The following is a 15,299-nucleotide window of genomic DNA, read 5'->3' as shown; positions in this document are numbered from 1 at the left end:
TGACCTCTTCTGATTGACATGGCTCTGACTCTTCTATGACTTTTGTTGCACCGTGTTGTTAGAAAGAAGAGAAGTCGCACCTTAATCATTCTTCTTCCACCTGAGCTCAGGCGTGGAGTTCAGAGGTGGAACACATTGGCTGAAAGGCAATATTAGAACCCATCAGTAATAAGCAGATATCTGCTTATTAAGATGACTCAAAATGTCATCTTCATGACTCGGGTCTCTAAAGGATAAAGGACGAGGAAGAGGAAGTCTTGGCCTGGGTATTCGTTATCTGGAATTCGTTATCCACTGGCTACACCGGAAGCCAATGGATTGAGGCTAGAGGCTAAATTGATATCAGACTACATGCTGATGGGTTAAGAGATTGAGAAAAAGCAGGATCAAAGCTACGGTACTGAATTACACTAAAGGAACAGGTTTGTTAATAAATGTACAGCAACACTGCAGTGTTTCAGTCATGAGTATTAACTGAGGCAATGAAGGAATAAGTATGAGAGTAAAAAGAGCCTGGAAGGGATTTCTGAAGCCAATCAGACGGTTTCACTCTTTGAGAGGAAGCTCCAGGCTGCTAACAGTGATTCTTTTGGACAAAAATATTCAGACTCCCACGGCACAACGTTTAGCACAACACAGCCCGTCGAACCTGTCTCTATGTAAAACACACTCTTCCTTCCCGTGTGTGATGGCATTTTGGGATCCAACAACTCTTACAAATGACAAACTCCAACAACATTTGAAAGCTCATCATATATAAAACAATAATTTATTATTTCTCTCATTTTACAAGACATCAAATTGTGTGGCTAACTAAGGATTTGTTAAGCTGTTATTCTGTTCAATATATGAAATCCCTAAGAATGCAAAATTGACTACAAGGTGTGCTTTAACAAACACAGACAGTTAAATTTCAACGGGATAAACTTTCTCTAAGGATACGTACATACACAGTGACATCACGCTATGATGTTCCCTACATTATGTAACAGATAATACATCGCTGGTGGTATTACTTTGGGAAATCAGCACCATTAGAGAGAAATTCAAACTAAAAAGTGAATTTGTTACAAAAATTTTATTTTTTAATTTACAAAAGTCCTTTTGAAAAGGATTACGAGTTCTACCTTGCAGGAAAATAGCATTGTTTCCATAAAAGCATTAAGTATGCATAACAGTAAAATACTGATAAGTGATATATAGTACAAACAAAATAATGTAAAATAGTGTAAATGCTGGCTGTTTATGTATGGCACACGGTCTTTACACACTTTCCAAACCTTCCAAAAAAAGTCAAATCTTGTGTTTTTGTTTCCAAAATTATTCAAAAGAGCAAGCACAAAAGGTAGAAAAGGTAACTGAAAGAGTTTGAGAAAAGTTTCCAAAATCATCCTCATAGCCATGTCCCATTCATGTCAAGCCCAACCATCATCTGAAGGAGCGCCTCTTCACTGCAGTGGTGGAAAATGTTTGTCCAGAAAAAGCTTTCCTTATTTCCTATTTACAAAATGTTGCCACTTTGAACGAGGCAGGAATCTCTACCCCAACTGGTAGTGTCCTATGTACAGTCCATCAGGCTCCAGTCTGTCCTCTTCTGGCTGGCCTGCCACCTGAGCTCAGAGAGGACTTAGACTGTGGTCACAGACAGGAGTGAGTTGTAAACCCTTGTGCCATCTGGAGACTTGGTACCATGGGTCAGCAGTTCCTGGATGGTCATCCAGTTGTCAAATATTTTCTTATTCCTTTTTTTCATCATCTTTTTGTGGCTGAGTTCGATAATATTGGGCTCCTTTTTGTCCTCTGGGCCGGCTTGCTCCTTCAGACAATCGGCTCGGCTCTGCTTCATGAACTCACGGCGCTGCCTCTGCTCTTTGGCGCGAACCGCGTGCTGCTTCCTCTCCTCCTTGCTCCAGTAGCGGCCCATCTTCAGCTCGCTTATGGCGTCATCGTCTGTGGTCATACCGCTGCGCTCCTCGTGAATGCGCAAGGCGCGCTCCCTCAGCAGCTTGTCTCGGACGGGCCGTTTGGTGATGTAGCGTGTGCCGTCGCTGCGGATCTTCACCTTCCACTCCATCTTAGGCTCCAGGTCACTGGCGGTGATGGGGTCCCTGCACATGCTGACCAGACTCATCTGGCTCTGGGCGTACTCCACAGCAGATTTCTGCTGGATCAGCTGCATGTAGCTCTGGTAGTGCTGGGCGTGGGCGGGGATGTGGGCATGCTTGTAAGGTGAATGTGGCTGGGAAAAGCTCCGTCCAGACTTACTGGACTCACCCAACTTCCTCTCCTTGCTTTCTGCCTGCAGGGCTCCATCTGGATCCTTGGAGGAGCCTCTGCTCCGGCTGGGCCCACACGCTTCCTGCACAGGGGACAGGAGAGATTTGAGCATCCTGCCATTTGAGCTGGTGGAGCCGGATGTCCCAGTCGGACCCTGTTTCTCTGCGCCTCGACGGAGTGAGTTGTCCGGAGACAGCTCCAACGTGAGAGGGGTGCTGCGGCAGCTCTCCCCAGTGTTGTAGGCGCTGGAGCTGTCCTTGTCTGATTTCTCCGGAAGCTCAGTGATGTCTGAGAGCTCATGGCGGCGAGCGTCGATGCTGGTATTGTAGTTGCGAAAGCCACTGTTGTGGAGCATCCAGGACTCACGGCACTGCTCCCTCAGCAGCTGCATCTTGTGAGCACGGACGATATTGAGGCACTCCAGCTCGATGGTGCGCAGCTCCTCGTTGAGCAGCTCCAGCTCTTTGTCTACGCCATCTTGCTCCTGACCTCCTGCTCCACCGCCCTGGCAGTACAGACCGTGGGCTCCACTGTTCCTCATCTGGCACTTTAGCTCCAAGAGTTCTCGGAAGCGCTCGCACTCGTCAGCCGTGATGCCCAGGAAGTCGGTGTCGGCGTAGTCTGCGGAGATGAACGACTCGCTGCTGAAGGGCAGGTCGGTGCTGCCGAGGGTGTCCTGGCTGTAGGTCAGCTTTCTGCAGCTGCCCAGCGTGTTGGAGGCCGTGGTCTGGTCGTCGCCGAGGTTCTCTTGCTCTGAGCTCTCGTCATTTCGTGTACTCTCATCTGTGCGGCCAACTCCGCTGTCCTTCTCATGGTGGTTGGACAGCAGTGTGGCAGTGTCTGTGGTGCCTCCATCCTCCTCATGCTTCATGACAGACAATACAGACAATACAATTCAGAAATAATGCTGCATCCAAGGAGAAAGACAGAGCACTGATTACGAGTGTAAATACTGCAGTCAATAATATTGTATTATTGGACACTGTGGTGTATAATTGTTAATAACTTGGAGTTTGGTCTTATTTTCCATCAGGATAAGTCTTTTAGATTTTGATCATTCAAATACTGCAGACCTGTCAACCCTGATCTTTTTTTATCCAGAATTCTTCCTTATTTTACCCTTTTCTCGAGCTGTCCTCCTTAATATATCCTGAAAACCTCGCCTTTGGCTATAACATTGACACTTATTTGATGTTTGCTATGTCTGCTTCCAATACAGCAGATGGCAGTACATTTAACATTAGCTGTAACATCTAGTGACGAGAAGTCATTAGTGTTCACAGCATTTCACTTTCAGTCAGGTATCTGATTCTGACCACCTAACTGTAGTCACTTAATATCGGAACAAGTTAACCCAATCCTTGTTGCTCTGATATTTTAAAGCTAGTGATGATTTTAGGATTCACTGTGTGTCTAAATGTGAGGGGTATGTGGACAGTGGTAAGGGTGGTGTGTGGCCCAGGGTGTAATTCATATTAAGAAGCAAATAAACCATTTTACAAATAAAACCATCTACCACTAAAACTACTATTAAAAATGATACTTTATTTAAAACAAGTCCTGCAACCTTATAACTTGAATGAACCCATAACAAAGGCTTCACATAGTTTTCTTGATGAGCTTGTACTTTTCCATATGAGTCTGTATTTCCCGGGAAGGGAGAAACAGTCGCTAAAATCAACTGAACAGCTGTTTCTCTCAGCAGAATTGGCTTGACGGAACAAACTACAGATGAGCATATGTGCGTGCAGATTGATTGTGCTACTGCCTCTTCATGCTGTTAATGTGTGTGCCTGCATGTGTGTTTGTGTGTGTGTGTGTGTGTGTGTGTGTGTGTGTGTGTGTACCTGCTGCAGCATGCTGGCAGTGAATTGCATGGCCTGATGGTGCTGCTGCTCCAGCATGTCCATGTGGAGGTCATCCAGGAAGTCGTTCCTGTCATCATCCATCCAGCCCTCGTCCAGCTGCGACGCAGTGGGAAGAGGAGATGCCTCATTAGATGCAAATATTCAGCAGCAAAGTTTTAATCAAAACAATGGAGCATCTACTGCTGAGGTCCCTTCAGGACACGTCATATCTGCTTCCAAAAGTGACCATGTGAGGCTTTAACATGAAATGCCTTGTTGTCATTAACCTGTACTGAGATCACACCCATAACGACTTCCTAAGTACCTGGATTTCTGGTCTGGCCACCAGCAGAGAGATATTCTGGTTCCCCTCAGTGGTCAGCAGCGCTACAGCGTCCTCCCGGTTCTGGATCTCCACACCGTTGATCTTGAGGCACAGAAGGAAATATTGAAACACCTGATCTATTTCAATGAAATGATGATGTTTGGACCCTTTTCCATACTGGTGAAAACTGCTGAGACTGCAGTGATCCTACCTGAATGATTTTGTCGCCTTCTCTAATTCTGCCATCCTTTGCAGCAATGCTGTTTGGATCAACCTGAAAAAAGAAAGAATCACAGAGTAAGAGATGAGATCACCTCTTCTGTGTTTTTCCTTTCACATTTCTTCCATTCCTGGCTTAAAGTGACCATCATCATTGCTGACAGTCCTAGCAGTTGCTGTTTACTTACAACTGAAGCAGATTTGGGAGCTACCCTGGACCACATACCTCACTAATGTAGATCCCAGCCTCATCCTCATCATCAGTCCTGTAGCAGATGGTTAGGCCGAGCTTGTCCTGGATATTGGCTCGGTACAAATCCACTTCCTGGTGAGACACATGCACAGATTAACATCCCGTACATCTAGAAATGATCAGTTTGTTTCAGGAATGAGTAGGAAATGGTAGCGTATTTGCTCCTGTTTCAGTGGACGGACTGAGTATACTGACAGTGAAATGGGATCATGGAGCAACAGCGATCCATCAATCACTGTAATGAATCTTTCAGCTGGGTGCAGGGAAGCCATTGGCTTTCTGAGAGGACTGCTGACAGAATGAGAGATGGTGCAGTGGACTGCAGATGGATAGAGTCCCGTTTTTCACTTGCCAACACCTGTAATCTCACAGATACAGATTAAGATACAAGCGGTGTTGTTCTGTGAGGGCAGAGGATGGGCTCTGTGAGGGTTAACCCCCCACAAACAGTCACAGCTGAATACTCAAGGCCATCTTCTCTATATTCATCAATAGTTAAATTATGATGTAATGGTTATGCAAATTAGCTTTTTTCTTTCCAATGATTAAGGCTATATTAAGCTTAACTTGTAAATGTATTACGCTTTCATGTTCGTTTTTTTTTCCTTCATGTTATTTTTATCACACATGACAAAATGTGTGTTCAGAGGTATTGTATTCACACACTGTGCTGAAAATATCTAATTATGCAAAAGCTGACATTAATTGGCCGTTTAGTTGAGTTATCGTGTATTGTTTTTGTGAAATGTAATTAAAAACTTGCCAGCATAAATCATTAAAACATTTGACGTGTTGAGATTAGCCTAACTCCTTTATTATTCACGCTAAACGGGAAATGTGTCAGCAGGCTTTGTTATTGAGCTCCGTTAGCTACACAGCAGCTACACCTGACAGTTAGTGGGTAAAAATGGAGTAACAACTAATCTTTATGTAGGAACTACTTTGTGCAGTGCAACTCATTTTAATTTAATCATACGTGACTTACATTATAACTTGGCTAAGTTTGAACTCAGCTGCCAGCCAGGACAGCAGATAAACCTAATTCTCAAAATGTCAGATGAGTCTTTTCAATATTCCATATAATTAGACAGGAGAGCTAGGAGGACGTAAGAGGATCTAATTATTTCTTGTTTTATCTTGTGAGTATCTGAAACAAGGCTCAAAGGCAGGACCTGATGGAAACAGAGCATCACTTGATGGTTTCTGTTCAAAGACGGACAGTCACTCTACAAGGACAATGGGGTTAGTCAGGGTTTGTCTGCCGCACATCTGCCATTAACCGCCCTCAACTTTACCTTCCCAGTCTTAGCCTCACAATCCCTCCATGGATATTATTAATATCAAACAGTAGGTGGCTGGGCTTAAATGGAAGGGGGTGTCAGGGTCGGCGGAGGTCATTGAAGGAGCACGACAAAGGCTTGATCACAGCCTCATCATGGCCTCTTCCAGACATTGTTAGCGTGCATCATCAGATTCATCACTGCAGACCTATTATCTGTGCCATCTAATTATCCACCGGGCCTCATCTCCACTGTGCAGGAGTCAAGGAAGACTTATTAGCCCCTGTCACTAATAAGTAATGATGTCACCGTTGTGCATCTGCTGGACCAAACCAGCAACTCAATTCCTGTCTGGCCTACATCTCAATGTCTGTATGCAGGGAAAGTGCCCTATCAATAACTGCGATACATCAGGATTTGTGGTCGCTAGCAGGGCCATTGGGTTGGAGACACAGAGGCGACCTTGGGTCTGCTTATGTCGCAATAATGCACTGCTGTCTGAATGTAGATCTTCATTGAAAGCAGAGTGGAGAAGATGGGAGGGAGCTGATGTTTACCTCATATTCCAGCTCCTCGCGCTCTATGTCCTGCTGTATGCCCTCCAGGAAGTCATTGGGGTCAAAGTATGCATGTCCTGGAGGATGCCTGAGAAAAGATTAGAGTATTAGATAAACTGGAAAAGAACGGAATACAAATTTAACACACAGACACACACACAGATATGCATAGAAAAATCATTTACTAATACATTTGTCAATCTGGATTAAATAGCCCAAGAGTTTGAAAATGATATGAGAAGTAGAGAGGAAGTAATAAGAACTCAACGTAGAAATCACTCATGAATCAGATATACTGAAGTTACACCCAGAGGCTAATCACAAATTAACATGCCATGTTATTAATTTGACTCAGAAATCAATTACAGAACTCACGATTATTCATTAAAGGGCAACTGCTGCAGAGTATAAAATGTAGCCAGACTCTCTGAGCCCCAGGGCCTAACACACACACACACACACACACACACACACACACACACACACACACACACACACACACACACACACACACACACACACACACACACACACACATCCAGACACACACATCCAGACACACACACACACACACACACACACACACACACACACACACACACACACACACACACACACACACACACACACACACACACACACACACACAGAGTTGTGTTTCCATCACTTTTAGGGCCATAGACTCCCAGTCATTTCCTGGAGACTTACCCTAACCACAACCATAAGTATTGCTTGTCTAATCCAAACACTTACCCTAAACCTGACCTTAACCTAATCCTAGGCCAAGTTTTCAGCCTAAAATTGAATGATTTGTAAACAGAGCGCGCGAGAGAGAGAGAGAGAGAGAGAGAGAGAGAGAGAGAGGGAGAGAGAGAGAGAGAGAGAGAGAGAGAGAGAGAGAGAGAGGGAGAGAGAGAGAGAGAGAGAGAGAGATATATGCAATAATATGCAAATCCAAATGAAGTGAGGCATCATTTGAATGATGTGAGGCCTGGAGGAGCAGTCATCTCCAGTAAGTGATGGGACATTTCCCCTTCAAACTTCACATACATTGTGTGTAATCACAACAGTGTGGTGTGGAGAAGAAAATGATCAATTCACTATGAAGGTGAAAGGTGTGATTGTGACTGAGAGTGAGGTGACCTTTTTTCTCATTTAAAGTGGACTTCCTGGAAACATGCTTAACAATCCTTTTGTTACCACAGCGATAACGCAACCTAACAGGAGTTTTTCAAGCCACTTTTAGCCCAGTCAGTCTCGACTCGCCTCCTCAGTACCTGGATGGCAAATAAAACTTTGTGGCTGTCTATTGGCATCAGAGGGCCAAATTGCTTATGGTACTGATAAGAGGATGAAATACGATCCAGAAATGCTGGTTCCAGAAATGCTGGTTTGATGGCTCATAACACTCAGACAGAGGATTTTACAACTGCAATGATCACGAGCTAAACAGTAGAAATAAAGCCTTCACGTTACAAACTAATGCACCTTGTAGCCTTGTGGGATGACGCTGCGTTGTGTAGTGATGTAGTGAAGTGAAGTTGAGCCAGGCTGAGCTGGGCAAAATGTTTAGCTTGGGGATCTCTGTATGAGCACCTCCTCACAGTCACATTCAAATGAATGCAGGAGCTGCTTTTCTTCATGCAGTGCTGTGACCTGAACACAGCCCGGTGCTTCATCCCGAGTCTGACAACGCAGGTGTGCCAGAGAGCATTTCTGTGTTTTTCACTTTCTTTCATGTTGTTATGTGTATGTAGGCAACAAGAGTTCTCAGCTGCAGAGCAGATGTAAGACGCAGCTGCAGGTACAGGACTTTAAAATGGAAGAGGGCCTGCTTTGGTGGGAGTTTTGTCCAGTCTGCCATGTTCAGTTCCCTGCTGACTTGTGTATTAGTGCATATAGGCATTTCTAAGCCATCTATTCTAATATCCCTGGACTGTCCATGAAGAGATGAAGGCAGCTTTTCATCTATTGAGCCATACACTGGCTGGAGGTAATGTGCATTATTTGTCAAGGACTGTTCCAGAATCAGTGTCCATCTTAGCAGGGCTTTCTCTCTAGTTCTTCACGAGCTGAGTCGGTACTTACTCCTCTGGAAGCAGATACTCCTCCAGCTCTGTCATGGCGGGTGAAGAGGGAGGCAGCTGCGCAAGGGCCATGATGTGCTGGAGGGTGATGTCGGTCTGGGTGCTGATGTCTGAGACCTGCGAGTCAGCAGCCGGGCTGACCAGTTTAGGATGCGGGGCTCGGCGCAGAACCTGGACCATGATGGGCTCCTTGGCGGTGCGGAAGGCCTCCACCGCCTGGTCGTGGGTGGCTTTGGAGAGGTCCTTGCCATTGACCTGGAAGAAGAAACAGAGAAACAATTCAGCATTGTTTGTAAGGACTATGAATGGTGTGCTGATGGAGGACAGAAATCATGAGAATGCAACAGTTGCAAGTCTTTTATCCACTGGGTGTTGTGATCTCTTAGACTGAAGAGGATATTCATTATTCCTAATGGATGTAATCATTATCTCTGATGATTAAGGCCTCACATGAAGCACTGTGCTCACACAAACTCAGCAGCGATATTCTGTTCGAGAAATGACTCATTACTACCTCGGCTTGTTTTACAGGGTCACAGTCGGACCAAGTACAATAAGACCTTAATTAGGAAGTCTCTCTTTAATTAATCAAGGTCATTAGCTGAGGCTGCACGGAGGAGCCCTCATTTAGCTAAGTAATTTCTCAGCAGAGGATAAATTTGACCTGCTGTCAGAGACAGTGGAATGGGTGCCGCACGCTAACCTGAGAAGATTAATTTGAGCAAAAGGCCGCAGCGTGTCACAGAGAAGAGGCTAATTAAGTTTGGTTGAGCCACTTAAGGCCCAGTGTGTTGATGAATGATGAGCGCAGACCATGCTCTGAACAGAAAATGTCACCGCATCCAATCAGACTTAAAATGACATAAAGTAGATTTTAAGGATGCGCACAGATCTGTGTTATCCAAAAGTGTAAAGTTCAAATTTGAGATTTTTGGCTTCGGCCCAAATGCTTCTCAGACGCAAGGTAATGTAAATTCATCACTGCGTGTACTGTGGGAACAAAAAGAAGAGATGTTAAAGCCCAAAACAAGTGGTAGCCTTGTGAACTTTAGAGTTGAAGTCCCCCTGCAGCCGCCTGCATGCATATTCCATCCAGGGTCACCGCTCTGGCCCTCTGCTTTATCAGGGTTTGCACAGAGCTGCGGTTCCGCTTTCAATCACCACATTAGACGGAATTTGTTGGTTTGTGATTCCTGAATGTGTTGAAAGCTTTGATAGGATCTCAGCCTGGGGCGCTTCTCATTTCACAGACCCAACGCTCGCTGCTCCTGTCTCTCCACCGCAGACACACACACGCGCGCAAAGCTTTCTTAGAACGAAGCTACTTTCTGGCAGGAGCATGGAGGGTTGCAGGTCATTAGGCATGTCATAAATCTTTAGCACCCCCTCCTCACTCTTGCTGACATCTAACATAAATGCAAGTCCTTGTTTGAAGATTAATTCTCTGATAAACATGTGGCTGGCTGGTTCACCAGCCTCCGGCCATGGCTGCCTCATTTGAATTCATGGCATAGTTTGCAGACTTAACCGTGCTGCTGCACATAAGGAGTAGAAGCGATATTAAAGTGCCTGCAGGGAATTAACGCTGCATTTTTACAAAAATTGACTCTGACCCAGACGACGTTCAAGCTGAGTACATATTTCCATAAAGAAGTACATATAGAAACCAAAGGCACTGGGCTTGTATGTCTGTGCTAAGAGGGCACAGGGAAAAGGAGAGAACTTTATGTAGAAGTCAGAGGAGGCCACTAATAACCAGAGCAGATAAATGCTAATCCTGGGCCTGCAGGATAATTGGATCATCTCAGCTGATTTAAACTTCTGCTTCTTCTACATCAAAAATTAATAGCTCATCTATTTGCACTCTGAATAATTAGAGACTGAGAAAAGCGTGTTATCATATCCCAGAATACTAATGAAAGAAATCTGGCTGAAAAACCAACCTTGAGATACAAATCGACTGCCCTCGCATGCAAAGAAAAAATGTAAAACTGGCTTTGACTGAGCTCCAACACAACCAAACCAAGTGAACTCACAGCATAAAAGAAAACATCTAAATTCCTACTCGTTGTCAGTGCTGGTGCTGGTAATAAGCCCTCCTATAATCACACAGACCCTTGCATCCTCAGCCATCTTTGTTTCCCACAGCGAGCCATGATGTTGTACATCAGCTGAGGAATACAAGCGCCTTTGTGCTTTCTTCTCTCTGCATGCAGGCTCCAACAGTCAAACCTGGTTGCCAGGAATCCCGGGGCTACTTGAAGGCAGTGGACCAGAGACAAAGCCTTTAGCCCCCGTCTTGTTGAGCCCGGAGCATTCTGCCTCAGTGCTCTCAATGGGGGGAGTCTCCTCCCAGCTGTGGAGGGGGTCCCACGACCTCCATTCAGCACACTCACCTCTGACACAGAGCGGCCCTTTGCAGCACACTGGGAAAAAACACACAACACTCCCCTGACACAATACACAATGCTTCACCACCGCTGGGCTCTCCAACTATGCCACTTTAACTCCGTGCCTTAAAACAGCCGCCGTTCAGCTGCTTGTGAGGAACATAAAACTCAGCTTACATCAAGCTACTGCAGAAATGAGCCAAAGAAACCGGACTGGATCAGCTCTGGTACCATGAATAACTCCTTAACTGTAATCTGAGGCTAGATTTGCTTTTGCAAACTTGCACCGATGTTCATGTTGACACAACGCAGCGATGACAGACATGCAGAAATTACTCTGTCAGCATCTGGTGCATCCTCTGAGAGGGGGTCTCTGATAAATCCATTTTAATGACAAGAGGGCAGCAAGGCCCTACTTAAAGGAATACTAATTAGATCTAACTCACAAGTCTGCTGGTGAGGAATTTACACAGCTGTGGCTTTGTTACTCACAGCCTATTTTCCTTAATTAAAATATCCCATTGGATGTGTAAGCAGCAATCAGGGACCTGCATCCCTGCACAGGATTTGGTCAGGCTGTTTCAGAACAATTCCAGATTTTCAGTTTTCCTCAACGCCTCATGTGATAGCTACGTCAGTCTTCAGCCTTCTCTGTAATAATTAGGGGCAGCGGGGGTGAGCAGCGCTGCGAGCCCTGGCGTGGTATCTTCCATGGAACGCAAATCAAGCTGGAATGAGATGTTGATGTGGGAATCTGTGTGCGTGTGTGTCTATTCAGTGATAGCTAACCTGCTGCCAAAGATGGTTATCTGCCAGGCAGCCAGCTCAGTCTCTTTTATTATTATGTTCATATTATGGTCGTTGTAGTGAGGCTGCCACAGATTTTCATTTATTCTTGTTTTAATCAGGCAGTCTCATTAAAATTGAGCTTTCTTATTCATGAGAACCCCATTAACAAAAAGGTAACAAATATTAACCAGTATACACTGATATGAAATGGAATTGACCGTTCGCCGAGCCCTGCCCCCCTAATGTCAGTCAGACTTTCTGTTCTTTAACGCCACATATACAGTTATGATGACAACGGCGGCACAGACTCACCACTCAAATTTCTAGAACACTTTCTGGAACAGCAGGTCTTTGATTTAGCTACATGAGTTGGTTGAAAAGTCCATCTACATTTGATTTTTTAGTCTTTCCAGCTGACTGTAAAAGGATCTTTACAGCTACATATATGTTATCACGCTAAAAGCCTGAAGCTAATGTCTGAAGTCAACATCCTCACCAGATGTTGATGAGTGTGGAAGCTATGGAAAATACATAAACAACATTGTTCTTGTCAAGTATGAGGAGCAAAAATTTAAGATGAGGCTATTATTTCATTCTATAACTCCAATCAGAAAAGAGTTGGGATATTGTGTGAAACATCAATAAAAACAGAATGCAATCATTTGCAAACAAACTGTGTTTACTGACAACAGTTTTAAGTGTTCCTGAGCCCATGTATTAATCTCCTTTATACAATCATGTGTTCACAAAGTGGTGAGCCTCGCTCCATCCTCGCTTGTGAACGACTGAGTCTTTCCAGGATGCCCCTTTCATAGCCAATCATGATACTATCACCTGTTACCAAACAACCTGTTTACCTGTGGAATGAGATAATTGACTTTATACTGTTTTCAACTGAGCATATGTCAATCAGAAGTTGTCATGCTCTGTTTTATGTAAGTCTTATACAGTGTCCCAACTTTAGAGGAATCAGGGTTGCATCATTAAAAGAGCTACAAAGTTACACAAGCCCCCGTTCTAATTATCATACAGAAAAGCCTGTGCGGGATATTAAGCCAATTCACTGACTGCGCTGAGTAACATCAGTCTTTGATACGACCATTCAATCACCACGTAATCCTTTAATAAAGAGGAGAAGAGCCTCATTAAAGAGCCAGTGTTTCTGTTCCTTGAGGAGACACAGTGAGGTGAACAGAGTGGAAACTCTGCCAGGCAAACGGCTCCTTTCAGAGCCGGGTTAGAGGAAACCCTGGGAACTTCACTCTATAGACGAGCATTTTAAAGAGCTTTGAGAGCCGGGGCGCTCGCCTCCTCTTTCTGGTCGGATACACTTCTTAGACGAATTCTTCAAAGTCTGTATTTCGGAACAGCGAGGAGGGCTGATGTGACGGAGGGCATGAAGACTTGAAGGCTTACTTTCTGAGGGGCATATACAACGTTTGAGTGGCAGTGTGAATGTGGGTCATTTTTCTTGAAAAACACAGTTAATCCCTCTCTTATTTCACTTTTAACCATTTTCACAAGAAAGACATCAAATTCAAGGACCAGCCAATGGTTTCTCAGTGTGTGTGGATGCACACACACACTTCTAAATGTGTCTTGAAGACTGCATGTTATCCTTTTAACCGAGTAGCCAGGAAACTCCCCACAGTTTGGGCCTTGAAAACACAGCAGCCTTTATTTACCGCAGTGTGTGAGCTTACTGAGGATTACAGAACAAACAGCTAAAAACTTAATGCTGACTGAAAGAGACACCACTGTTTACCTTCACCTAATCTCATTTAAGCATGGAACATTGTATTGTCCACAGTTGATCAAGTAAGAGCTCAGATCACTTCCTGCATGCTTTCTGCTTCCTCTCTCTGGTCTAATGAGCCTAACTGAAGGTGTGAACTTTTCTTTGACTTAAACAATCACCTGTTTCATCCACTGTGTTTTTGAATAAGCTCTGTAAAAATGATCTAAAATCTTAAATGGTTGAGATAATTCTCCCTTTCTGCCCACCAGCATTAACCTGTTATCATTCATACAAATAACAGTGACTCAGACTCATCTGACTAAATTTGAATACACCTAAGTGACTAATCTGCAAATCCTTGAAGTGAAAGCGAACAATACTCTAAGGCTTTATTTGGGTAACTGAAGTGAAAAAATGTTGAATGAAAGCATCTTTAGGCTACTGGAGGGAGGCTGATGAAGACTGTCCGACCAGAGTGACGAGAGTACGCCACTGTCTGGTTTTCGGTACAGATATGAGAACAGGGGTATGAAGGAACATTAAGTTGGAGCTGAGGAAGGTAATATCCGCCAATGGGCTGAGGCCCAGGGTGGTGTCATGCTTCATTAGCACAGTTATCTAACTTCACTATCCCAGGCTTCCACTCTTTGTCCAGCCACAGCAGCTCAACACACACAGACCCACATCATAAACACGTCGACTCCCTCTGAGGACCGACAGCACATTGAGCCCTGTGCTGGGCCAAAGTCTGTTCGCTCAAGACGGCAAAGTCACATTTGGTCCAACAGCAATCCAACAGAGATACACTCAACTGGAAGAGGGCAAAGAATCAATCACCCCCCAAAATATGATAAAGTCACTTTAAGTCTCCTGGGTGTCTGCAGAAGGACTCCAAAGTCGAGTCTAAACCGCGGTGACACTTAAATTGTGCCAAACACTTTGGAGGTGTGAAACAACTGCTCACAGGCTGCCCAGGTTTTATTCATTATGGGGTGTATACACACACACAGTACACAAATACAACACAATGAGCATGTACACTCATTTTATAATCAGCAAGCTCTTAATCATGTGCCCTCTGTGGCAATCAGCTTCATGCACTGCTGCTCTTGTAAAGCCATTGCTAATTGATGCACATTAGGAGCAGGAAACAAACTTCTTATTTTAGAACGACAAAGTTGAAATCATCCCATCCCGAACCCCCCGGAACACAAATCAGACTAACTGCACACAGCACGCCACAAATTAACATCCATCATTATGGACTGTGCTGACTCTCTCAGCAAATGAGTTTGCCGTTTAATAAGCGAATGTAATCTCTGTCACTAACCTTGAAGTGGTGTCTTTCACTTGTTGGTGGAGGACCTCAGAGTCTTGTTATTCAGATATTAATAAAGAGCTATAGTTGCAATTGAAGAATTATGGCACTTAATAATTATGACGGACATCCCTGAGTCCTGACAGTAAGTCATTTGTTGGCCTTGACATCTCTATGTGATATTGGTGGACTCTTCTATCACCTGTGCTTTATATTGTG

The 15,299-nt window shown here is 44.4% G+C and overlaps 1 protein-coding gene across 2 annotated transcripts in view; it reads right to left on the bottom strand.

The window, feature by feature from the left end:
* Positions 1 to 747: 747 nt before the first annotated feature.
* pdzrn3b (PDZ domain containing RING finger 3b) overlaps positions 748 to 15,299 on the bottom strand; it is a 92,166-nt gene continuing 77,614 nt past the window's right edge. For both annotated transcript variants that reach the window (XM_070959661.1, XM_070959662.1), the window contains 8 exons: positions 8,847 to 9,100; positions 6,759 to 6,846; positions 4,895 to 4,993; positions 4,661 to 4,723; positions 4,450 to 4,551; positions 4,125 to 4,241; positions 3,397 to 3,402; positions 748 to 3,142 (listed from right to left, as the gene is read on the bottom strand). In XM_070959661.1, the coding sequence (XP_070815762.1) occupies positions 1,628 to 3,142; positions 3,397 to 3,402; positions 4,125 to 4,241; positions 4,450 to 4,551; positions 4,661 to 4,723; positions 4,895 to 4,993; positions 6,759 to 6,846; positions 8,847 to 9,100 (2,244 nt within the window). In that variant the 3' untranslated portion in view covers positions 748 to 1,627. The remainder of the gene's footprint in view (positions 3,143 to 3,396; positions 3,403 to 4,124; positions 4,242 to 4,449; positions 4,552 to 4,660; positions 4,724 to 4,894; positions 4,994 to 6,758; positions 6,847 to 8,846; positions 9,101 to 15,299) is intronic.

This window comes from Chaetodon trifascialis, chromosome 3 (genome assembly GCF_039877785.1).
Source record: "Chaetodon trifascialis isolate fChaTrf1 chromosome 3, fChaTrf1.hap1, whole genome shotgun sequence".
Lineage (NCBI taxonomy): Eukaryota > Metazoa > Chordata > Actinopteri > Chaetodontiformes > Chaetodontidae > Chaetodon > Chaetodon trifascialis.
The sequence above is the reverse complement of the archived record's forward strand: the minus strand, read 5'-3'. Positions and strand labels throughout refer to the sequence as shown.